This window comes from Naegleria gruberi, assembly GCF_000004985.1.
Source record: "Naegleria gruberi genomic scaffold NAEGRscaffold_38, whole genome shotgun sequence".
NCBI classification, from domain to species: domain Eukaryota; phylum Heterolobosea; class Eutetramitea; order Acrasida; family Naegleriidae; genus Naegleria; species Naegleria gruberi.
Genome location: NW_003163289.1, coordinates 128797 through 153900, shown reverse-complemented (window position 1 = coordinate 153900; position 25104 = coordinate 128797). Strand labels below are relative to the sequence as shown.

General features: G+C 34.2%; 13 protein-coding genes across 13 annotated transcripts; 6 read left to right on the top strand and 7 right to left on the bottom strand.

Moving 5' to 3' along the window:
- Positions 1–114: 114 nt before the first annotated feature.
- NAEGRDRAFT_58665 (uncharacterized protein) lies at positions 115–2109 on the top strand (the record flags this gene model as incomplete). Its single annotated transcript, XM_002674742.1, has 2 exons — positions 115–679; positions 722–2109. 2 exons carry the CDS (start codon positions 115–117, stop codon positions 2080–2082), a joined length of 1926 nt encoding a protein of 641 aa, XP_002674788.1. The 3' UTR covers positions 2083–2109.
- Positions 2110–2150: 41 nt separating this feature from the next.
- On the bottom strand, positions 2151–3305 carry NAEGRDRAFT_70095 (uncharacterized protein; the record flags this gene model as incomplete). Its single annotated transcript, XM_002674667.1, has 1 exon — positions 2151–3305. The coding sequence occupies one exon, from the start codon at positions 3303–3305 to the stop codon at positions 2151–2153; it is 1155 nt and encodes a 384-aa protein (XP_002674713.1).
- A 197-nt stretch (positions 3306–3502) lies between these two features.
- On the bottom strand, positions 3503–4822 carry NAEGRDRAFT_70094 (uncharacterized protein; the record flags this gene model as incomplete). Its single annotated transcript, XM_002674666.1, has 1 exon — positions 3503–4822. One exon carries the CDS (start codon positions 4820–4822, stop codon positions 3503–3505), a length of 1320 nt encoding a protein of 439 aa, XP_002674712.1.
- Positions 4823–4947: 125 nt separating this feature from the next.
- NAEGRDRAFT_80527 (TPR repeat domain-containing protein) lies at positions 4948–6446 on the bottom strand (the record flags this gene model as incomplete). The annotated part of the gene is made up of 1 exon (XM_002674665.1): positions 4948–6446. The coding sequence occupies one exon, from the start codon at positions 6444–6446 to the stop codon at positions 5082–5084; it is 1365 nt and encodes a 454-aa protein (XP_002674711.1). The 3' UTR covers positions 4948–5081.
- A 790-nt stretch (positions 6447–7236) lies between these two features.
- Positions 7237–8499, top strand: NAEGRDRAFT_70092 (uncharacterized protein; the record flags this gene model as incomplete). Its single annotated transcript, XM_002674741.1, has 1 exon — positions 7237–8499. The coding sequence occupies one exon, from the start codon at positions 7237–7239 to the stop codon at positions 8497–8499; it is 1263 nt and encodes a 420-aa protein (XP_002674787.1).
- A 563-nt stretch (positions 8500–9062) lies between these two features.
- NAEGRDRAFT_80526 (uncharacterized protein) lies at positions 9063–13180 on the top strand (the record flags this gene model as incomplete). The annotated part of the gene is made up of 2 exons (XM_002674740.1): positions 9063–9491; positions 9543–13180. The coding sequence occupies 2 exons, from the start codon at positions 9063–9065 to the stop codon at positions 13140–13142; spliced, it is 4029 nt and encodes a 1342-aa protein (XP_002674786.1). The 3' UTR covers positions 13143–13180.
- Positions 13181–13238: 58 nt separating this feature from the next.
- On the top strand, positions 13239–14966 carry NAEGRDRAFT_70090 (tyrosine decarboxylase; the record flags this gene model as incomplete). The annotated part of the gene is made up of 3 exons (XM_002674739.1): positions 13239–13601; positions 13646–13825; positions 13875–14966. The coding sequence occupies 3 exons, from the start codon at positions 13239–13241 to the stop codon at positions 14964–14966; spliced, it is 1635 nt and encodes a 544-aa protein (XP_002674785.1).
- A 1893-nt stretch (positions 14967–16859) lies between these two features.
- On the top strand, positions 16860–19020 carry NAEGRDRAFT_83231 (succinate dehydrogenase). The gene has a single exon (XM_002674738.1). It carries the CDS (start codon positions 16872–16874, stop codon positions 18906–18908), a length of 2037 nt encoding a protein of 678 aa, XP_002674784.1. The 5' UTR covers positions 16860–16871; the 3' UTR covers positions 18909–19020.
- Positions 19021–19070: 50 nt separating this feature from the next.
- On the bottom strand, positions 19071–20171 carry NAEGRDRAFT_50738 (uncharacterized protein; the record flags this gene model as incomplete). The annotated part of the gene is made up of 1 exon (XM_002674664.1): positions 19071–20171. The coding sequence occupies one exon, from the start codon at positions 20169–20171 to the stop codon at positions 19071–19073; it is 1101 nt and encodes a 366-aa protein (XP_002674710.1).
- Positions 20172–20317: 146 nt separating this feature from the next.
- On the bottom strand, positions 20318–20846 carry NAEGRDRAFT_70087 (uncharacterized protein; the record flags this gene model as incomplete). The annotated part of the gene is made up of 2 exons (XM_002674663.1): positions 20318–20611; positions 20763–20846. The coding sequence occupies 2 exons, from the start codon at positions 20844–20846 to the stop codon at positions 20318–20320; spliced, it is 378 nt and encodes a 125-aa protein (XP_002674709.1).
- Positions 20847–21000: 154 nt separating this feature from the next.
- Positions 21001–21717, bottom strand: NAEGRDRAFT_70086 (uncharacterized protein; the record flags this gene model as incomplete). Its single annotated transcript, XM_002674662.1, has 1 exon — positions 21001–21717. One exon carries the CDS (start codon positions 21715–21717, stop codon positions 21001–21003), a length of 717 nt encoding a protein of 238 aa, XP_002674708.1.
- A 531-nt stretch (positions 21718–22248) lies between these two features.
- NAEGRDRAFT_50736 (uncharacterized protein) lies at positions 22249–22962 on the top strand (the record flags this gene model as incomplete). Its single annotated transcript, XM_002674737.1, has 1 exon — positions 22249–22962. One exon carries the CDS (start codon positions 22249–22251, stop codon positions 22960–22962), a length of 714 nt encoding a protein of 237 aa, XP_002674783.1.
- A 334-nt stretch (positions 22963–23296) lies between these two features.
- NAEGRDRAFT_70084 (uncharacterized protein) lies at positions 23297–25045 on the bottom strand (the record flags this gene model as incomplete). Its single annotated transcript, XM_002674661.1, has 1 exon — positions 23297–25045. One exon carries the CDS (start codon positions 25043–25045, stop codon positions 23297–23299), a length of 1749 nt encoding a protein of 582 aa, XP_002674707.1.
- Positions 25046–25104: the final 59 nt, after the last annotated feature.

The window sequence follows — 25104 nt, the reverse complement described above, 5'->3', positions numbered from 1 at the left end:
TGATAGATTATTTGATGAAGATAATATTCTTCTTCTTGATGATGAATATTTTGAGTGTCATTCAATAATCAGCAAAAAATTTGAACAAAAATTTCTTGGTTCGTTTAAAAAAAAATGTCTTCAGCTCGTCCAACAAAAGTTCCACTCGCCAAACCACTCTCCACTAATCAACTCCACAAGGAACAAATTAAAGAGGCTTTGAAAGGAGCCAATGATGAACAAAAGCAAGATTTATTTCAAAAAAAGAAGAATCACATTGAAAACTATCACAGAATTTTGAATAAAATCAAGCCTAGTAAGAAACCATTCAACCAAAAATTAAATGTTCCACTTATTCCGAAGAAGGAAGATTTGGAAAAACTTGAAGATGAAGAAATTGGCTTTGACCAAGCAATGAAAGATTATATTGATAGTGAATTAACTTTTGATGATGAAAATAATACCGCAACATTCTTTTTAGATGATGCTGATCCTGATTTTAAACGAGCTGCTACTGGAAATGATGAAATTGAGGAAGATCCTGATTATGAATATGACCAAGAACCAATCGAGGATGAAATTTACTCTGCTAAACCATTGTCTAGACCACAAGCAATTAAAGCATTTACTGGAATGGATGATAAATTATTTGGTAAACAATTCAAATTTATTACAACAGGATATTACAAGGTTGCTATTGGTGAGTATTTATAATTTTATGGAATATTTAACAATTTAAAAGCTGAAGCAAGTAGACAATCATCTATTAAACATATACAATTGGAAAAGAGTGAAGTGATAGAAACCATCAAACAACTCAAGTCATATGATAGATCTATTACCGAACCAGGAGAAGGACTTTTGTTTGCTGACCAAGATCCTAGTCTTACATTCTTCATTTCAGTTTATCTTAAGAATCCATACTTGCATAATATTTCCTCACCAGTTGACGTTCCTCTCTTGAAACCAATTTTGAACTTCTCTAAGGAACAACTTCCATTCTCATCTCTTCAAATGTTGTTGATTGTACAAGACGACCAATATGAACAATATACAAATATCTTGAAAGAATCCGAATATATTGGAAAACTCAAAGTTATGAAACTCTCTGAAGTCATGCTTGATATTGGTACTACTTATCTTAACGGAAACACATTTGAAAATACTAGATACAACAGATTCAACGAAAAGAAGCACTTTTTGAATCAATATGATTTACTGTTTTGTGATACTACCCTTTCCAAGAAAGTTTCTGCATTGTTCAACTCATACAAGAAGAGAAAGCAAGGTTTCCGTCCAGTCACATCTGAAAATGTTCTTGATTGGGTTAAGAATGACTTGACTCACTCAAAGGCATTCATCACTCAAGGTAACTCACATTTCACAATCAGAATTGCTCGTACTGAATGGGAAGAAAAGGATATTTTTGCAAATATTTCACACTTTTTGGAAAATAAGTCAAATAATGCTGAAACTAAGGAAGCATTCTCTCAATTGTGTCAAACTGATATCAGAATGGTCATGTTGCACACTAACCGTTCAATTTATGTAAAGATTTACGAAAATGTTGATATTGATATGGAAAAGGCTAAAGTTTTCAAAGCTGAAAAGAGATGGAAGAATAAGGATGCTCCTGTTGAACCAGTTAAGGAAGTCCCATCAACACCAAAGAAGGGTACCAAGTCAACTGAAGCTGCTACTCCAAAGAAGGCCGAATCAACTCCAAAGAAGGCTGAAGCAACTCCAAAGAAATCAGCTCCAACTCCAAAGAAGGCTGAAGTTAAGGAAGTTGTTGAACAACCAACTACACCAAAGAAGACTGAAACTAAGGAAGAATCCAAGTCAGCTAAGAAGCAACAAACTCCAAAGAAGGTTGAAGAAAAGCAAGAAGCTCAACCTGTCACCCCAAAGAAAACACCAAAGAAGGTAGAATCAACCCCAAAGAAGACTGAAGCTGTTGTTGAAAAAGTTGCTGAACCAGTTGCCCAAGAAACTCCAAAGAAATCCCAAACTCCAAAGAAGGCTGCTACTCCAAGTGCTACTCCAAAACGTTCAGTAGAAGGTTTGAAGGCCAAACTCGGATCTGTGCAGAAAAAGAAATAAATTATAAAAAGAAATTTTAAATTTTTTAAATTTTACAAAAGCTTAGAAAAATAATTATTGAGAATAATTTAACGTTTTTGTTTCTTAGGATCTCCTCCTCTATTGCCACCACTGCTACTACTTGAGCTACCTCCATAAGAGCTTCCTCCTCGTCCACCACTGCTTGATCCACCTCTTCCTCTATCGCCACCATAGTAGCTATCTTTTCCTCCATAAGGCTTTGAGTCTCTTCCGTCTCTACTATCTCTACTGTCCCTACTATCCCTACTATCTCTGTTTGATGAAGAAGATTTTGGACTTTCCAAAGATGAAATAGGTCTCTTCTTATCATTGTAATCTGAATCTCTAGTTGGGGTATTATCTTTCTTAATGTCTCTCTTATCGTCTCTTGGCCTGTCGTCTCTTCTATCGTCTCTTCTGTCATCTCTTCTATCATATCTTCTTCCATATCTATCATCGTCTCTTCTATCATATCGTCTATCATCACTATTGCTACTAGTTGTACTGACAGGAGAGGCAGGTGGTCTTCCAGATCTATCGTCCTTTCCTGATGAACGAGGATCCCTAGAAGAACCTCTTTGATCCCTCGACTCATATTTACTTCTTTCGGAATTTGATGAATAAACTCCTCTCAATTCTCTTTGTTTTTGAATGTACAATTCCCATGTTTCCTCATTAAAACCATAATTAAAATAATCTGTAATATCTGCTCCAGGTTTTCTCCAAGGTTTATCTTCATAATTTTGTAAATCATTGAAGAAGACATTTTCATTCATCTTGAGTGGAAAAAGTTCTACATAACCACTTCCTTTAAATTGATCTCCATTAATTGATTGTGAATCCACAGATTTGTTAGCTTGACTTTTAACATTGTTTTTAGAATCACCGATAGCAATTTGTGTAACTTCTGTTGGTTTTGTTGTAGCTGCTTGTGCTGCAGTTTCTGTACTAGTCACAAAAGTAACTCCATCGTCATCATCATCAGATAAATCATCATCATCGTCATCATCTTCATCAGCCATATTATTATTATCACCACTTGTTGTTGTTGTTATTTTTGTTACACCACCATCATGATCTCCGAATAAATCCAAAGCAGCCATCGCTTTATCCTCCTGTTCACGAGAATTTGATGTTACTACTGTATTTTGTGGATCATCCTCCATTGATGTTGTTGTAGTTGTATGATCGGTGGGAGTAACAGAATCTGCTGGCGTGGACATTTTTTTTTTAATGAGAATTTTTTATTTTTAAATTTATTTTCTAATTTTTGTTTCAAATTATGATTTAAACGAGCAGTGAATGAAATTTAACATTAGAAATTGGGAGTGTGTTTACATGGCAATTAGATTGAGATTTGCAAACAATAAGAATCTTGTTAAAATATGTTGTCGAAAAGCACATAACATTCGAATATAATTTATAATGATTTCTTATCAGATTTGTTAACTGGTGGCAATCTGTGGAGTTTCATTTTACCTTGTTTTTCCAATATTTTAAAGTGTAGAGCTATTTGAGAGTAATTGTCTTGGGTGGTGTATTTTTCTTCATATCCAAAATCATTCTTTGCATTCAATGTCTTACACACCATATATCTATCCAAATAAGTAATATCAATGATAAATGCAGTAATGAATGGCATAAAGTACCACTTTTTGGCTTGTGGAACGAGTAAGGTTAATAAATAGACGAAGAAATTGACTACACAGAAATAGTACCAGATAGCATAGAGAATTTTTAAAGAAACTGCTTCAGATCTATCCTCGCTATAGGTTTCTGCATCTCCAGTTACGCATTTCATTATTCCTCTAACTGCTTCATTGTGTAATTGACCAACGTTGTTGTCATAAATCATGTAGGTCAATCCTCTCATTCTATTTGCCTTTTCCTGATCTTGCATTGCCTTGAATACCATTACGTGAGCATAGGCTGCATTTCCAGAATATAAATTATGTCCCTTTCCTCCTGATTTGTTCAAAATGTAAGGTTGTGTCACACTATTAGAGATTTGAATTTCAGATTCACCATAAATTGACATACACAAGGCCAGAGAAACAGTATTCAGATGCTTGGACTTGTCTCTGAATGTTCTCTCAACAACCATCTCATTCGCCAATTGTTTACTACGAACATAGCTGTAATCCATACTTGATGGTGGAGTTGAAAAGTGAAGTTTAACATTTTTCACATAACCCTTCTCATCTCTTTCAACAGTTTGGTATTCTTCCTCTCTGAGCTCCAATCGTTTGTTCTTTTCATTGAATTCTCTCCAAAATATCGATCCAGAACTAGTATAAATAAAATTCTTAATCGAATCATACTTGTAACTAATATCCAACAAGGTTTCTGTCAATTTCACATTAATCTTATCATAAATATCAAAGGTTGGAGACCACAACACTGTTGTTGACAAGACATGGAATATAGTACTCAAATTTGGGAAATTAGGAATCAATTCATTCTCAAAAAGTTCTTCCAATTTTTCCTTATTACTCAAATCAACAGAGTAAAATTTCACAATCTTTTCCTGTTCTAGTGTTGGATAGGGTCTCAACCGATCATGATCCCCTTGTGATCCCTCCAGTTCTTTATAATCATGCCAGAAAGGTCTCCAATTCGGTCTCACATCCAACAAAATTATATTCTCGACACCAAGTGCCATTTTCTCATTATTGATGATTAATTCCCTCACCAAATGTTGAGCAATACAACCACATCCACCAGTGATAACAACAGACATTTTTTTAATACTAAATAATGTTGAATTGTTGCTGCTTATGATGTGAAAATGCAAGGAATCGGATGTGAGTTTCTGACAACGTCGGGCTATGAGGAGGTGCTACATTCGAAGAGCGAAATCCAAAGGTTTAAAATATTCTTGTTTTTAATTTGTTTTTGAGAAGGTTTTTGTTGCATACTGGGAATGATCGATTGTGAAAACATGTGTCTTAATGGAAAGTCTTTTTGATTAGTTGAGAATAGTTAATTTGAAACTTCAATCAATAATTGATACCTAACAGAAGATTAGTAAGATTTTTGATTTTGAGAGTGAGGGAAGGATAATCACCTCTCGAAAGTTGAACTAAATCATTAACTGAAAATTCAGGTCTTTTTTCAAGAGGACACAATTCCAATTCATTGAGTAGATCCAAAATTTCATTTCTGAAAAGAGGAATGGTTTGAATTTCTCCATTTTCAAAGTATTGCAGAGAGAATCTATTTACAATGGTGGAACAGAATAGAACTTTTGGTTCAACCTTATTAGGGAATATATCTTTCAATAGCTTGAGAGAATCCTTCTTGAGTATCTGTTTGTGGAAATAGAAAAGCACCTTATATAATTGGAAAGGAATATTATTTTGAAGGTATTTAACTTTCTCTAAATGCATAAATTCTTCCAAAATTTCATTTTCCAACTTGACAAAATCAGATGCGGAAGTTGGAATACTTCTCAATTGCATCCACTTAATTAATTGTTTGGTGGCATGAATGATTGGAGATTGAGTAAATATGGCCAATAGTTCATTGATATCACTATGTGCTTCATCAAATGAACATTGCTGCGCTTTGAAAATAGCCCTGTTAAGATGGGAATTGAATTTCTGACGATCTATTCTGGAATATTTACAAGCCTTGTCGTAATTTTCTGTCGCTTTATGAGTTTCTCCTTCGAATTCATAAATATTGGCAAGATTGACTAGTGCACTAACATAAAAAGGATCGTTGTTGATAGCTTGCATCAAACCTGATTTGGCATCTGACAAATATTTCTTTGATTCCCCGTTTGCATCCAACTTGGAAAAAGCCATATCAACCAAGGCCTTATTATTAAATGCTGTGAAATCATGTGCATGAATATTCAACACGTTTTGGAAGATAGTCTTTGCCGTGTCAAACTTCTCATTGAATAACATATAAAACCCTTGAAATTTGTTAAAGTACACAGAATATTTCTTCAACTCATTACTGGATTCTCCTTCTTTTACATTGAAAACTCCCTTATTACCAAACATGGTGTTGAACACATTCTTAATGTATAGCTCTGTATTATTCATGTCTTTAGATTCCATTTTGAGAATTTCTTCAAACTTGTCCTCGTTTGTTGCTAAGTGTTGGAAAAAGTTCAACACGAAAAATTCCTTTGGTTTTTCCTTTCTTTCCTTTGTCAAAATCTTCTTTGTATTCGAAACATAAAAGTAAAATTGAGCAAGTATTTCCTCCATAATTGCAACAGAAGGAATCCTCTTTGCATGATTCTGAAAACAGGACCACAAGTATGGGACCATATAGCTATTCCTCAATCTTTTCTGATACAAACCATCTGTTACAACTTGATTCTCTTCATCAGTTCCATATAAATGCATTCTTAATTGGTGAGGTTGCAATAGACGAAACGTGGTTGTTAAATCACCAGTTATCATTTGATAAATAATAGCTCCCAACTCCCAAACATCATATGTTTCACTATATAATTCAGGAGGAGAAGTAACTTGAATTAAAAGATATTAATCATCCAAATATTGTAAAAATCAACAAGGTAATACCTTATGAAAAATACTTGATTTTTGAAATGCCAAAATATTTCAGTGATTTAGAACAACTAGTCTTGCAAAATGAGACATCCAGTGAAGAGACATGTCTTCCAACGGATCTGATCTTTATATTTATATTTTAGCAGCTTCATATTCCTTTTCGAACTCTACTAGTACTTCTGGATCGAGATTTTCAACCATTCGAATTACAACTTTCTCTTTGGAATTGAGGTCTTTAAGAATTTCAGCCTCAAAGAGAGTTATTTTTATGGTGTTTCTTTCGCCTCTATCAGTTAATTTCTTTGGGGAGGAATAACCCAAAGACTTGAGAAGCTTTGTCGCTTTGCATTCTTTGTTTTCACTTTCTAACATTTTTTCTAATAGCTTGTTGGAAACTTATTACAATCTACAAGTTTAAATAGTTTATTATTCATCTCTTAAAAGACGTTTATAAAATATCTCATATTTAAAAGTTTAGAGATTATTGTAAAAGTTATTCATGTTTTCCAATTCTAATTCAAAACTGTCAAATTATTTTCATTTGAAATGATTGCTTCCAAAATAATCTGGAAAAATTCTTCCACTTAAAAATAGACATTTAATTAAAAAATAAAATAAAAAAATGCAGCTAGCACCAGAGTTTCAAAGTCTCTTGTTTGGCTTCTCCTCATCGGAGATGGAATGTGACTCACAAATTAATAGTATTGTCGGAACGAGTACATCAAAGGAAACAAATTCTCTATTTCTTGATAATAAGGTTTATTCGGAGAATGCTTTAAGTTTTTTCAAGAGAAAAAGAACTGATGCACTGCAGACAGGTGTTGAACCGTTTGATCAAGTGATCGGAGAGATGAAATTGGGAGGAACTATTGTTGAATTGTATGGAAATGAAGGGCAGGGTATTACACAAACTTGTTATACTGCCATGTGTCATATTGCTATGCCTTCACATTTTAAAACTCTACAATTCTCTGGGGATGAAAAGACTAAACCAAGAGAAGGATGTCAAGTTCTGTATTTTGATTTGGATGATAAATTTGAAAAACCAAGATTTATAGAAATTGTAGAAATGAATATTTATAAGGCCTTCTATGATATGAAACGAAAATCTGGAGAGATGATTGATTTTAGTTCGATATCAGAGGAAATGATTGTGGAAGAAATCTTTGATGCATCAGAAATTAGTTATAATTCATTTGTGTTGGAAGTATTGAGCAGAATTCATATTTTTAGAGTTGACAATTCCTTTCAACTTGCCCTTGCCTTTGAAGCACTACACAGGAGACACAACGAGAGTAACATGATGAGAGAAAAGCAATTAATGGAAAATGAAGATTTATCAGCTGAAAGAGAATCCCTAAAGGATAATTTTCAAAACTTGGAACAATTGAATTCATACAAGTGTATAGTAGTTAACAGTCTATCTCAGTACTACAAGCCTCACAATGCATATGACAGAAAAAATTGGGAACGTTCTGTAGAATTATTAATCAAGCTCACAAACAGTAAGCAAGTGCTAACTCTTGCCTGTGTTTATGATATTTTCAGTAAGACATCCAGACAAAAATACCACCAAAAGAGAAATACCACATTTTACCAAGGTGCCAATAGAAATTTCAACGATGATAGACTGGCCACTGAACTAGTTCAACTTTACCGTGACGAGTTAAAGTTTGCTACCTGGTCTCAAAATGTACATTACAGATTACTGTTTGGAGGTGAACATCCTGATGGAAAGGAGGGTGTTAAATATTGTCATCTTCAAAACCTGAAAGCTAGTAACAGACAAACAGGCTATAATCCTTCTTTAGCTCCACATCAACAAAGCTACAAAGACTTGTACAAAATGCAGATCCTAGATTATGGAATTTTATTCTTCAAATAAACTAAACCTATAGGTTCACATATAAGGCAGTATTTTTGTTTTTTTATTGGAATGACCTTAATTTTTTTATGGACAACGAAGTAATAACGTCCATTACTTGGTTGTAAACATTGGGTTGGATTGAAATATGAAAGTAAGCTTCTTTGAGAAAGTTTCTGTGGTTGGTATCAATTCCATCTCTGCAAAAGATCTATGATATTATCAAAAATTGCTAAATTTAACTTTCAATAATACCAAAAGCAAAAGGCAATTGTTCGTAAATAAAATCCGAAAAATTAATCTTTAGTAATTGAAACTAATTGGGTTGGCAATCATCTTCTCTCTTAGCCGAAAATATCACAAGCTGTCGCGTGCAATTCTTCTTGGTATTTAAAATATTAATATTTTTTTTTAATCAAATTAAAAAAATACGTTGTGTGGTCGTGAAGCGTATTTACATTGAAATGAATTATTTTGACAAGAAATAATAATAGGACATTACTCAGAACACCACACACATATTTACTTTCCACAAATACGAATATAGTAGTAGAATTTAAATAACAAAAATCATCATCTAAACAATGATTCCAAACGATTATGAAGAAAACTCCAGAAGGAGAACAAATCAAGATGACGATAATGATGATATCGATAATGATGAACCAAACAATCAACAACAAAATGATGATGAAGAAAACTTTGAAAATGAGCCAAAATATGCTCAATCAGGAAGATCAACTCTAGGAGGGGATTATTATGATGATGGTTACTCTCAAAATAATCAAGGTCTTTCAACTCCGAGTATGAACAATGTTTCTCCTTCATCAAACACATCTATTTCTCCACCATTTGGTCAAAGTTCTGATGGTTTAGCTTCGTTTAGATTGACAAAATCTAGAAGAAGAAAATCTACTAACCTTCCAAACAAGCCTCTCTTTTTCACAAGTGATAGACATCAAGTTTTTACTCCAGTACCTAGAGAAGTTATAGATTGGAGAATGAAACAAAGAGTAAGTAGTAGAAATATATACCAATTTCATATTTAATAATTTTGAATTTAGTTAAAAACTGTTCACGTTGCACTTGTTGTTTGTTTGAATATTGGAGTTGATCCTCCAGATGTTGTCAAGGTTCAACCTTGTGCAAAGTTGGAGTGTTGGGTTGATCCTCAAACTCATCCACAAAAGGCTTTGGAAGCTATTGGTAGTAATTTGAAATTACAATATGAACGTTGGCAACCAAGAGCAAGATATAAGCAATGTCTTGATCCTACTGTTGAAGATGTTAAAAAAACTTGTGTACAGTTAAGAAAAAGTGCTAAAAAGGAGAGAATACTGTTCCATTACAATGGTCACGGTGTTCCAAAACCAACAACAAATGGTGAAATTTGGGTTTTCAATAAGACCTTTACTCAGTATATTCCATTGTCACTTTATGATCTGTATTGTTGGATGGATTCTCCTTCAATTTATGTTTTTGATTGCTCTAATGCCGGAATAATTTTGAATAGTTTTATTCAAATTATTGAACAAAAAGATGCTCCTCCAAGAGGAAGTGTCATGAAGAAGGAAAATATTATTTTAGCAGCTTGTGGAGTTAAAGAAAATTTACCAATGAATCCTGAATACCCAGCTGATTTATTCACATCATGTCTTACTACACCTATCAAAATTGCATTGAGATGGTTTAGACAACGTAATAAGCTCGTTTCTGGAGTTACTGATGACTTGATAGAAAATATTCCAGGTAGAATCAATGACAGAAGAACACCTCTTGGTGAATTGAATTGGATCTTTACTGCAGTTACTGATACTATTGCTTGGAATGTTTTACCAAGAGATTTATTCCACAAACTTTTCAGACAAGATCTTCTTGTTGCTAGTTTGTTTAGAAATTTCTTGTTGGCTGATAGAATTATGAGATCAGCTAATTGTACACCAGTAAGCTATCCTAAATTACCTGAAACACACAACCATCCAATGTGGGATGCATGGGATTTGGCTCTTGACCAATGTGTATCACAACTTCCTAACTTATTTAACAATCCAAGTGCTGAATATCAATATAACCCATTCTTCTCTGCACAACTTACAGATTTCCAAGTTTGGTTGGAATTTGGTCATAGAATTCAAAAACCACCAACACAACTCCCAATCTTACTTCAAGTTTTACTCAGTCAAAGCCATCGTTTGAGAGCTCTCACATTATTGGGAAGATTTTTGGATATGGGAAGCTGGGCTGTAAACTTGGCTCTCTCTGTTGGTATTTTCCCATACGTTCTCAAACTTCTCCAAAGTAACTCTGTAGAACTTCGAAGAATTTTAGTATTTATTTGGACTAAAATTTTGGCACTCGACAAACCATGCCAAATTGATCTTGTAAAGGATCATGGTCATAGCTATTTCATCAATGTACTAGTTGAAAGAAATAATGATACTGAATTGAGAGCAATGTCTTGCTTTGTTTTATCAGTTATTGCAGATAGATTTAATCCTGGCCAACAAGCATGTCTCAAATATAAGAACTTGTTTGATCTTTGCTCCTCTCAATTGACTGAACAAGATCCAATTCTTAGAAAGTGGGCATGTCTCTTGATTGCAAAGCTCGTTGAAGATTTTGATGAAGGTCAAGAATTGGCTATCAAATCTACTACTCATGAAAAAGTTTTAAGACTTTTAAATGATGATGTACCAGAAGTTAGAGCAGCAAGTATTTTCACTCTTCAAAAGTTTGTTGGAAATAAGCCAGAAAAATCCGAAGAAAGAGTACAAGGAGAAATCAAGATTTGCACTGCTCTTTATCAAACAATTTTGGATGGTTCTCCAATGGTTAGAAAGGAGCTAGTTTATGCTCTTGGTACATTTATTCAACAATATGGCGAATTTATTGCACCAGAACTTTTGAAATCCATAATTAAGGAAGAAACTCACTACCTCAACAATGCCCCAACACCAATTTTGGTTTCTGGTTCAAACTCATCATCACCTAATACTTTAATATTCCAACAAAAGAAGAAGAAAAAGAAGGAAAGAAAACCTGTTGATGAAGTTACCACTCAACCTTCCACTCCAAAGGATGCCCGAGTTCTCAAAGATATGAAGGATAGAGAGCTTGGTCAACTTTCATATTTTGCTCTTGACGTTTGTAGAGTGGCTATTATGTTGTGTTTTGATCCTGTTCGCGAAGTTGCCGAAGAAGCCCACAAGATTCTGAGCTTTATGAGGTATACTTACTCAAAATTGAACGATGAAGATTTCGAAAGAGAACTCTTCCTCATCAAAGAAAAGGCATTCAATAATACTCAAAATACTCCAAAGAGTCCAGCCAAGCCAATGCAAAAGAGATTGATTGACAAATTATCAATGAGAAGAAGCGCTAGTGATTCTGACTTTTTGAAAGCCGGATTTGTTAATCAACAAAGCAATTATTCTGATGAAGATACTGACTCTGACAGCTTGGATGTCACCTCTTCTTCTAACAGTAATATGATATTCATGAAATCAAACTTTTATGAAAGAAGTTGTGAATATTTTTCAAATCCAATTCTTACCGAGAATTCACCAAAGGATGACAGCTTTGTATCCCAACAAGTTCTTAAGAGAAGAAAGAGAAACGAGCATTTGGTTAAGGAAGCCAATACAATGCTCAAGGTTGCTGGTAAAAAGAAGTTGGAAGAACAAATTGGTTTCTTTGGAAATGAAAGTGAAATTTGTTCTCAAATGAAATTCCATGGATTTGAACCATATTTAGTAGTTTCTGATGAGAATGATGGTTTAAGTGTTTGGAATTGGGTTAGAGGTGCTATTGTGAATCAATTTAGATGTGGTGACATTCTCAAGAGTAGAATTACAGATTTCCATATCATTAACGAAGAGGCAGAGCAATCCATGTTGTTGGTTGCATCAGCAGCTGGTAATGTTGCAATCTATAAGAATTATGAAAAGAAAGAAGAGCCAGTATCTTCTTTCCGAGCTGCTCATGAAGCCCTCAGCAGTGATTCAGGTCTGGGAATTTTAACAGAATGGCAACAACACAATGGTACACTTTATGTCACTGGTGATATTGAAAAAGTCAAGATTTGGGATGTCGATAAGGAATATTGTGTTCAAAATATTCCTCTGGATGTTCCAGTTACGAGTATTGCGGCTGATCCAAATAATGGATATCTCTTTGCTGCTGGTTGTAGTGATGGTAAAGTTCTCTTATTCGACAAGAGAGAATCACCAAATAGTGGACCAGTACTTACTCACCAACTTATTTCAAATTATGAAGAAGTCAGTAAGAATTGGGTAGTAAGTGCCAAGATTCAAAATGTCAATAGCAATCAAGTTATCACTGGTTATTCTAGTGGTGATATCATGTTCTGGGATACTAGAGTTACTAACAAATGCACAAGACAATTCAACGCTCATAAGGGATCGATGACAGCATTAGCCATCCATAATTATGCTCCTGTATTGGCTTGTGGTAGCAATAACCAATTCATCAAAGTTTTCAACACATCAGGTGAAACATTAAGCATGATTTATTATCATGACGGATTTTTAGGTCAAAGAATTGGTCCAATTTCATGTCTTGCATTCCATCCTTTCAGAATGTGTTTAGCAGCTGGATCAACCGATTCTATCATCTCCCTCTATTCTGGTGATACTAAGAAATAATTGTACAAATTTTGTATATAAATTGATTGTATTATTGTAATAAGAAGACATCTATGAAAGGAAGAATTGGTCAACTAGTAAATTCACATAAAAAAAATGCTTCCATCAAACAATCAACAGCCACTCCCATCACAAGAGAATAACAATTCATCATCGGAATTTACACTTGAAGAACTCAATTTTCAACATCCATGGTCTGCCTCCGATTTCAAAAATCACCTAAATACAGTTGGTGATTATATTGTTAATTATCATGATCAATTAATTAATCCAAACAATACTTTAGAAGAAAACAAAATTCATCACCCAGTCTGTTCTCAAGTACAACCAGGTTATTTGCAAAAATTATTACCAAATGAAGCACCTCTTAATGGAGAATCATTTGATGATATTTTGAAAGATGTTTCTGAGAAGATTACTATGGGAGTAACTCATTGGCAACATCCTAATTTCTATTCTGTAGGTTTTTGGAATACATGTATTAGAATAATTGAAAATGATAGTTCTTTTCTGCCAATTTTTCATATCCTGCTCTCATTGGTGACATCTTGTCAGGAATGTTCAATGTCATTGGTTTTAGTTGGATTACTTCACCTGCATGCACAGAATTGGAAACTATTGTTATGGACTGGTTGGCCAAAGCTCTCCATTTACCAAAACACTTTTTAAGTGAAACAACAGGTGTAAGTTATTTTACAAAATTTGAAATCTCAACAACCACTTTCTGAAAAGGGAGGATCCATTCAAGATACAGCTTCATCAGCTGGTGTAGTTGCAATGTTAGCAGCTAAAGAAAAGAAACGTGTCCAAATGAAGAATGAAATGGGTGATTCATTCAATCAAGCTGATTTTCAAGGAAAGTTAGTGGCCTACGTTTCAAGTCAAACTCACAGCTCTATTGAGAAGGCATGCATGGTCACTGGTATTATTCATTTGAGGAAAATATCTGCCTATCCAGACACTTATAATATGAATGAAAATGAATTGGAAAAAACTATTCAACAGGATTTGGAAAATGGTTTAATTCCATTCTTTGTTTGTGGAACCATTGGAACAACAAGTAGCACTGCCATTGATGATTTATCCAAGATTGGAGCAATTTGTCAAAAGTTTTCATTATTCCTTCATGTTGATGCTGCATTCGTTGGATCATCACTCATGCTACCTGAATGTAGACAAGCTTTTGTTGGTGGTGATAATTGTGAATATTTGGAATTTGCTGATTCTTTCACATTCAATCCTCACAAGTGGATGTTGACAAACTTTGATTGTTGTGCATTTTGGGTCAAGGAGAGAAAACATTTGAAGAATGCTCTGTCTTTAGATCCTGAATATTTGAAAAATAAGGCATCCAGTAGTGGACTTGTTACTGATTACAGAGATTGGCAGTTGCCTCTTGGTAGACGTTTCAGATCTTTGAAATTGTGGCTTGTTATGAGAGTTTATGGTATTAGTGGACTTCAAAAGTATCTCAGACATCACATTAATCTTACAAAATATGCCGAAACTGAATTGAGAAAGCAATCATGCATTGAATTCCTAGCTCCAAGAGTTACCAGTCTTATCTGTTTCAGATATCACAATTCAGAATGGTCTCTCCAAAAGGAAAATCGTTTCAACGAGATTCTTATTGAAAGAATTAATGTAAATGGTATGATGTACATGAGTCATACTGTTTTGGGTGGAAAGTATTGTTTGAGATTGGCAATTTGTGGTTCCTTCACAAATCTCGAACATGTCCAATTTGCTCTCTCAACCATTGACAGTCAAATGAAGAATTTATTGGCAGACTTGGAAAATGGAACTGTTGAAATCAATATTTAATTGAGATCATAATTATCATTTAATACATGTTTATAAAATTACAAGAAAACTAATAAACAGACTTGCTGTACACATCATTAACAGAGTAAAGGTGTTAAAAATTGAAAATGCTCCATTCGATTTGGTTGTTAGTTCTGTAAAAGCTGAGAAGGTGCTAACATCTCCAAATAGTTTCACAAAACATGAAGTGCAATCTTTCATATTGTTCAATCGAAATTGATTAAGTCCAACTGCATCATCCACAACTGCATGGACAACCCCATCAGCAACCAATTGCATTTGAGCTCCATAGGAAGCATACACCTTTTGAGCTAATGGTAATGATTGATTCACATAGGTGTCAAAAATTGATCCCTTAACAACTGAAATTTTGACTGCTGGATTATTCAAATCATTTACATTTGAAATACTAATGGTTGAATTATCCAATGCTCCTCTTAAAAAACCATATGAGGTGCTTCCATAACCACAAGTAGTATATTTTACAAGCTTTGCTCTTTCTGCAGTATATACTGTCTCTGCAATGACAACATCACACACTGAGGAATCGACTGCAGTTTTCAATGAATTGAAATAAGAAACTGAAACATTGACCACTGCGTCATAATTTGCTGTGAGGGAAAGTTTGTATTGGGAGTTGATTGCACTAACAATTGCATTTCCCTAATTGAATATAGCAAATAATTTGGTTAATAAGAAACTTAAGAGCTGTAATTACTTACTAAAGTTTTGTAAAGGCCATAGTTGAGATTGCAGAATCGAATTTGAGAAACTGATGCAGGAATTGGATTGATGGCAGGGAAGGAAATTGAAGCATAACAAGTAGGAGCAGGAAACGTAAAAACTAATTTCGAATATATTTTCCATATAAAACTTAGTATACAACTACTTACAATCATTGATAGCACTTGTTATTTCTGACTTGTGCAAAATATTGGTCATGGCTGCATCAATCACTTGATTAAACTGAACAGATGCAATTGGATTTACTGTTGCACATCTGCCATTGTTAGCCAACAATGCAAGGAATAAAAAGATGAGAGCCATAAAGAGTTTCATTGTTAACACAGTGTTTTGTTTTTTTTGATTGTTGGATGCATTGGACTTGTATCACCAGTGGTATTTAAAGAAGTATCAACTGGCATGATTGGAAAGATAGATACAATGGTGGCAGATAACAATACAGAACTTTTGTTTGACATCATATTTGGAATGGTAACAAGGTTCCAAAAGTGATCACCCAAGATGTCTTTACGAAACCAAAACGTTCATCAATTCATCCAATGTCGATTGATATCATAGTCTATTCGGAGAGCAGAAAGTTGCTTTTCATGAACTGGTAAAATGAAATATTGATTGATTCAAACGGTTCGGCAAGTGGGTCCTTAATCAAAAGCATGTTGCCTGCTATGAAATTGAATTTCATGAATTGAATTGATAGACAATATTTATACTAATGATGATCTTATCCTTAACCAATTATGATAATCATCGTAATTGATTGCCTTATTCTTCCATTTTGGACATTGATTTAAAATGTGTAAAATAAGCTAATTCAAACAACTCTAATTTCCTTAACATTCATTCCTTGATGCAATTCATCTCTGAATTGATGTATTTTTTAATGTTCAATTTGAGTTATTGTAAATTCAAGCCCAGCTGCTTGAATTAGTCATCAAAAGAGAGAATCGCAACAAAGCATATCGCTAGCAAGGGACAACACAACTTAGAGTTGTCGGTCAAACACTCAAGCTGAATATCATTGTTATTGTCCCTTCTCTAATCCATTTCATACAGAACATCTGTCTTTTGCTGGGGAGTTTTAGGCTTCGGATGATTTTTGGCTGCAGCAGGCAAGAAAATAATTTTAAAAATATTTTGATAAAAAATATTCAGACTCAAAAAATGCTCAAGTCTTGCAGAAAGTTGAAGGGAGTCTCTGCTTTGAAGTCTTCAATCCAACAACAATTAAAAAACAACTCTGTTTTTTCATCTTCATCATCATTAATTAATTCTACTACTAAAACATCCACAACAACATCCAATACTAAAAGATGTTTTTCATCTAATACCAAAAATTTGGTTGTGCTAGGAAATAGTGCTGTTAGACAAGGAACAATGACCGATAAGGGACCACAACTCTCACAAGTTTATCCAGTAATTGACCATACTTATGATGCTGTTGTTGTAGGTGCTGGTGGTGCTGGTCTCGTTTGTGCTGCCAACTTGGCCAAAGCTGGATACAAGGTTGCCTGTATTTCCAAGTTGTTCCCAACAAGATCACACACTGTTGCTGCTCAAGGTGGTATTAACGCTGCTCTTGGAAATATGACAGAAGATCACTGGACTTATCACGCCTATGATACAGTCAAGGGTAGCGATTGGTTGGGTGATCAAGATGCTATTCACTACATGTGTAAAGAAGCTCCACAAGCCGTTATTGAAATGGAACATATGGGTCTTCCTTTCTCTCGTACTCCTGAAGGTAAAATTTATCAAAGAGCTTTCGGTGGTCAAAGTATCAAGTTTGGTAAAGGTGGTCAAGCTAGAAGATGTTGTGCTGCTGCTGATAGAACAGGTCACGCTCTTCTCCACACAAACTATGGTATGGCTTTGAAATATGACGTCCAATTCTTTATTGAATATTTCGCTTTGGACTTGTTGATGGAAGGAGATGAATGTAGAGGTGTTATGACTTATTGTCTTGAAGATAGTAGTATGCATCGTTTCCGTTCTCACTACACTATTTTGGCTACAGGAGGTTATGGTAGAGCTTATGGTTCATGTACTTCTGCTCACACTTGTACTGGTGACGGTACTGCCATGGTTTCTAGAGCTGGTTTACCAAATCAAGATTTGGAATTTGTTCAATTCCACCCTACTGGTATCTATGGTGCTGGTTGTTTAATTACAGAAGGCGCTCGTGGTGAAGGTGGTTTCTTGAGAAATAGTGAAGGTGAACGTTTTATGGAAAAGTATGCTCCTAGTGTCAAGGATTTGGCTTCAAGAGACGTTGTCAGTAGAGCTATGACTATGGAAATTTTGGAAGGTAGAGGATGCGGTCCAAAGAAGGATCACATTCACTTGCACTTGGATCACTTGCCAACTGATTTACTTCACGAAAGATTACCAGGTATTACTGAAACTGCCAAGATTTTCGCTGGTGTCGATTTGACTAAGGAACCAATTCCAGTCGTTCCAACTGTTCACTACAATATGGGTGGTGTTCCAACTCTTTACACTGGTCAAGTTGTCTATAAGAAGTCTGAAGATCAACCAGATTATCCAGTTAAGGGTTTGTTGGCTGCTGGTGAAGTTGCTTGTGCTTCTGTTCACGGTGCTAATCGTTTGGGTGCTAACTCACTTTTGGATCTTGTCGTCTTTGGTCGTGCTTGTGCTTTGTACGTCATGGAAAATTTGCCAAAGGATACTAAGCATAAGCCTCTTCCATCTGATGCTGGTATGCAATCAATTGTTCGTTTGGATAAGCTTTTCAATAGTGATAAGGGAACTATCAAATGTCACGAATTGAGAAAGGAAATGCAAAGTGTCATGCAAAACTATGCTGCTGTCTATCGTAAGCAAGAAACTTTGGAAACTGGTTGTAAACTCATTAAGGAAGCTTATGATAAGCTCCCATACCTTAAGTTGGGCGATAAGTCACCAATTTACAATGTTAACCTTTATGAAATTCTCGAATTACAAAACCTTTTGATCAATGCTGTACAAACTATGCTTTCAGCTGAAAACAGAAAGGAATCCAGAGGTGCTCACGCTCGTGACGACTTCCCAGACAGAGATGATGCTACATGGATGAAGCACACTCTTACCACAATGGATGTTGATACTGGTAAGGTCAATATTGAATATAGACCAGTCCACAGTTATACTCTCGATGAAAAGGAGTGGGGATATATTCCACCATTCAAGCGTGTCTATTAATTCACTTTAGAGCAGGAATCAAAACGAATTTTGTACAATTAACTTAATTTAAGGGTCATCAATAAGGGACCAAAAAATATTATAATTTAAATAATAAAATATTGTTAAACATATAAAGATAGGATCTTGAAATGTTTAGTCAATCTAGATTTCATTGACCTATTATTTATTTTGATGAGTTAACAAATCGAATAATTGTTTCATACTCTTTTCCATTCCTTCCATTCTACTTTGTAGAGATACCACAGTAGAGTTCAATTTGGATATTTCATCTTTAAGCTGAATATTCTCAATTCTAAGCAACATTTCAGTGTTTGATGATGCTTGGTTTGATTGTTGTGGTACAATTTGTTTTTGTTTTTCTTGATTAGTGATATTGCTACTTGAAAATAATCCACTTCCTCCTAAATGTTGAGGAGTAAACATGATATCTGGATCAGTAACTCTACTCTTCTCTGCCGTGGAGAAGGTAATCATTGGCGAAGAGGTATGTGAAGTCTTGGAAGAGCTATTCAAAATTGGAGAAAAAACACTATCATTGTGAGCTCCCAAACGATGTGATGATGTAGGTGGCTTGTTAGGTAAAATTGGTTGAGAATCATGTTCGTTCATTCTTTTAAATTTTGACATTGATTCAGTAACTAATCTGTTAGATTTTTTAACTGATTCATTGATAGGAGTGGAGGTATTGTACAGAGAGTATTCAGGTTCCTCTTCATATCCATCTGTCTCTTCGTCTTTATAAAGAGAGTCGTATTTGTAACTCTCTGGAGTATCATTTGAGTGATGAATACAGTTATCAATGTCCTTAACTTCATTTCGAAAATCCCTCATCAAAGCCTCAATGGGGTCAGACGGAGAATATTTAGAGGTTAGAGGCGTGGCCACAGATTGGACACTCTTAGTAGGGTTGTGGAGAGAATTGCTCCCCGATCCTGATGTTATACTTTGTTTTGCTTCCATAGAGACTGAATTTACCGATGGAGGCCTTGTTGTTGTGGTTGTTGGGACTGAGGTATAGTAATTAGCTGTAGGAGAGCTTTGCTTATTTGATGTTGTTGTAGTGGGTTTGATACTTTGTTGTTCTTTTTCAACTTTAGGGCTCGGAGCAAGATATTTAGAATATTGATTCAAGTGGTTGCTGACTTTCTTGCTTTGTTCTTGGATTTGCCTTATAGTTTCCTCAAAATCAAAACGGTTTGAGAAAGATATAGAATCGTCCAACATTAGAGAAGAATCATTAATACTTGAGTCTTGAGACATTTTTTAAGATGAAAAGTGTAGAATTTGGCGCCATTTGCAATAAACTCTTGTTCTTCCCGCCTTTTTAAATTATAGTCATAACAGCAAAGATTTAGAAAATAATTGATTCTTCATGAAATAATTGGCTTTATTAAATAACTAATAATTTATTCAAAGTTGGTATTCTGTACAACTATTAAAATATATTCCTTATCTGGGGCAATTAAAATTTCATGGAGTTTTGTTCTTACTCTCAAGAAGGTTAAATCGTTTTGAGGATTGAGATCTCTGACGACCGATCTAGCTTTGGCAACTAATTGTGTTATATTGGCAGCATATTTTACTTTTACATCATCATTCATAAAATCCGATCTAATAGGTATTCCTTCACTATTTACAATAACAATTCCTTCCACTCCCTTATGAGACTTAATTCTCTTCAATGTTTCATCGATTTCGCTCTATTTTTCATCATCATTAAAAAACCCGTTTGTATCAAACGACACGTACCATTGTATAGTTCCTTGTTGTTGAGGTATTTTATTTGTCTGTTGTTTTTGTTGTACATTAATGAAAATACAATGGCGGGAGAAATAGTTGGTTCAAACTTACGGAAATTGTATGCTTTCTTGAATAAAATAATCTTTTTCGTAAAACCACAACATTCATTTCTTGAGTATTTCCTGCCCGTTGCATTGTTTGAGTTATTTTAATAAAGTCAGCAATCATACTGCAAATAATTCATTGGGCGGAGAGATAACAATGGTTTGGTGTGCTTGATTGCTGTGAAAGGGTCACCATTCCAGTTGTCTTTTTTGTTGGTGACAATCAAGTCAATTTCAGTTTATTTCTAATCATTTTGTCTAATCCATTCTGTCAAATCATTAACAATTTCTTCAAGTTTGTCCTCTCTATTGTAAACAAATTTGTAATTGATGGTCTTGGTGTATTTCTCATCCAATCTGGTAAATTCTTGTTTTGTTTTATCATAATTTCTGCTCTGTTTTGCTGGATGACTATCTTTCATCTCCTCGATTGCTTCCTTACAATCTGATTCATCTCTTTCTACTTCAACACAATAAAAAGAAGCCAATTTTTTGATCTTTGACTCAACATTGATTAGTTGTTCATTGATTACTCTAGTCAATTTTTCACATGATACATGATCATCTGGTACTTGAGCTCCCGTATTGTTGGATGATTGAATGCCAGGTAAATCCATCGTTGTTGTGAGTTGAACAATTTCTTTAACAGTTTCGTCCTCCCCTTTTTCATCAACTCCAATACCTTTACAGAGTGTTTCAAAAGATTTAACAGATTCATTACTGTTTAAACACATGCCATCAACAAAAACATAGAGTACATCATCCTTGTTTTTCGAATTATTGTGGTGATGAAAGAAATACCTCACTGTCCTCTTGATCCACTCATCAATCATCATTTCTTCCTCTTGGCTGAAGGTCGGTGTGACAAAGTCTGGAAAGAGGTTGGCCCTTAAATCATCTCTTGAAAGTTTCATTACATTTCTGATGGAAGGAGAATCGACCTTATTATCTAAAAATCTCATCATTAACTGATCACAAATATGAGTTTTTCCTGTAAATATTAACCATGTGAATTTATTAATTTCTAATATAAATACCTGAACCAGAAATTCCTCTAAATATTATTAGACGATTTGTAGTGCTCATGTTTTTTTTGTTGTGTGTGAATTGGAAGCAAAGAGTTTGATTAGTATAATTTACTTTTTAAATAAACGAATTGGAATGACTATGAAAATACAATTTCCAAAATTATACTATTTATATATAATTATTAATGTTCCAGATAATCATCTTCTAATTAAAGAGTATCTAATTTTGATTTTTCACTTATTAAGGATTCGAAATATGTTGATTTTGTCTCAATCTTTTGATATCAGTAGAAACAGGAAACTCAAAATAGGCCGAATCGAAACAATGACAAGAGAGAAAAACCAATTTTTGTAAATTAATGTTGGTAATCAAGCAAATACCACTAAGTAATAATTGTTTTTTCCACAACAAAATCTTCCACTTCTGTCTGGAATAATTTTTTTAATTTTTCAAAATAAAAAAAAATGCCAGAACACGCCATCTTCCAATGTTTTAATTGCACAGCCTTTAGTATTAATCAGGTGACAAAGAATCGGAAGTGGAAATGTAAATTATGTGGCTCTCAACAATCGATCAGAAAAGTATTTGCCAACTCTAATCAACCGAAGGATCTTCGACCAATTGTTCAAGAATTAAATATGAAGAGAGGTGAAATTGAACAGGAAGTTTTGGAGGCTAGACAATTGGAGGAGGAAAATGAAGAACAAATTGTGGAGAAAAAACCAATTTACAAACAGGCATCGGCTAGTAAATGGAGTCAATTCAAGGAGGAAAAGAAAAGATATGTTCATGATGATGATGAGGATGAGGACGAGGGATTTGATGTTGTGACAAGTTTGGAAAAGGAGAAGAAATCAAGAAAGCCTGCAACTAAATCGCAAAGTAAAAAGAGGAAAAAAGCTGAGGATGATGGAGATGAAGGAGAATATGCTGAATATGATGAATATGACAGCTACAATTCAGGTAATAGCAGAAATACCAAGTCCACAAGTAATAAGAAAAATAATAGTGATTGGGATTCTTACAATGATGAAACAATTCCTCAAACAAGTGAAGATAATGACCACTTCTTTTTTGAGGAAGAGGATGAACAACCAAAAAAGAAGACTAAACCAACATTTGCAAATAATCCAACCATTAACAAATCATCTAATTCAAAGTGGTCAAAATTCGTATAATTATCCTTTATAGACATATATTGAAAGTGATTCAGGAGATAGTTGGCCAATATAAGTTCCCATAGGGCAGTTCAAACTGTCAAGACAGGATGCTGGCAGCAGATTGTCTGTCTTTATGGTTTGGAAATTATTTCCTGTTAAAGTATTAACAAATGTCAATTTTCTATTTCCTGTATATGCCATAAGTGATGTACCATTAAGATATGAGTATGATTGAGTATTAGTACTAGAATCCAAATCAATCAGTCCAGTAGTTGTTAAATTGAATAAACAAGTTGGTGCTTTGAACTTTCGGATAGGTGTAGGATGATGTTCAACTGTAAATATTAGAAAATCAAATTGATAAATCATTAAAATACATACATCTTTCAAATGAAGTAAACTGGAGTGGTGAAGAAAGGTCATCTTTTTCTTCTATTTTTATCATATCATCAGTAACTGGGAAAGCATTATTAGTTTCTTTCAAAATTAAGTGATCAATAGTTCTTTGAGGATTTCCAAAAGTAGAGTAAGAAAATAAAGTACGTTTTGAGTAGCTGTCATATTTCATATTGAATGGTTTGAGGGATTTTGGAATGAATGGAAAAGAAATATCTTGCACAGAGTCAGGTTGAATGGTGCTTGTATCTCCAATGTCTGCAATAACATCATTCGATTCAAAGTTCAGCTTGGCTTGATAATTTCCTGATAGGGTAGAATAAAGAATAGTGTCACTGGATGGTATGCAATCAATAGAAACCACAGAGTTTGCATGTGTTGTTATGCCACTGTGAGGTACTTGGTAATCAAAGGCAATACATCTAGGCAGTCTAATGTCTAAAACTGTAATATTTCCAGTCTCTGTACCACATATGAAGTAATTTTCATATTTTTCATTAATGCAGATACAATTTGCTCTACTAGATAGTCTCATATCGAATACTACACTATTTCTAGTCCTACCATCTACAATCTTAATATCATTATTTTCAAGAGATGCATAAATTAAGTTAGTTTTCGACGAGTAATTGAGGTCAATTACATCTATTGGTGAGGAAGGAGATGCACTAGAGCTTCTCCCAAAAAGTGGAATATCGATATACAAGTTCGCTATAGATGAGTAAATACTCAGAGCATTTCTTGGAGTGTCAAATGCTATTTGACCAGGATCATCCAAAAATTTAAATAACCTGTGTGAATAATCATTTCTCATGACTTTGTACTGTCCAAAGCACGAGTTCTGATTTGATGATTGAATCACAACATCAGGGTCTTCTGGTTGAAATTCCATATTTTCTGTATCTATTAGTTTGAGTTCAAAAGGACATGAATCAATTTCGGTATATATTTCTTTTAGAAATTGTTTTGGATTTTGAGATATCTGTACATCAGTATTTACATTAGTTTTAGGATTGGAGGAGCTTGAAATGTATCTCTTAATTTTTTCCCTTAATTTTAACATTCTCGATTCAAACATTCTTCTCTTTTTTCTTTCTTGTCTTAATTTCCTCCTCAAATGTTGTTTTTCTCTGTCACTAATTTTCTGAATCTTTTCTATGGCAAATCTATTAGCTGATGATTGAATGAAAATAGGTCTCAAATCAGATTCTTCGGCAGGTCTCTTACAGACAGGACAAATTCTTTTGGTTTGTAACCATTGAGAAATGCAAGAATGTCCAAATATGTGACCACAATTAAGAGCCACGACTTTGTGAGGATGATTTGATTCTGTTTTCCATTCATCTTGACAAATTAGACAAATATTATCTTTATCCTCATCATCTTCAGGTTCATCAATCAATACATCATCGTCATTCTCATCACCACCTTCATCACCACCACCAATATTTTCATTCGCAGGCAGTACACTCGATGAAGAGGATCCAACCATTACAGAAGAGGAAGGAACCAACGATGGAGGAGGTATGAAAACATTCCGATTAATATTATTATTATTATTCTGAATTAATGCTCCTCCATTGTTCATTCTCATCAATGGTGCATTACCAATATTGTTGGGACTGGTATTCGGATTGGAGATTGACACAACTTCATCGTCTTCATCTTCACCATCCGAAAGAGTAATCACGTTGTTGTTTTGCATTTTTTTTAAAGTTAATTTATCCTCCAGTTTCTGTCCATTGTAAGAATTCTTAATTTTTG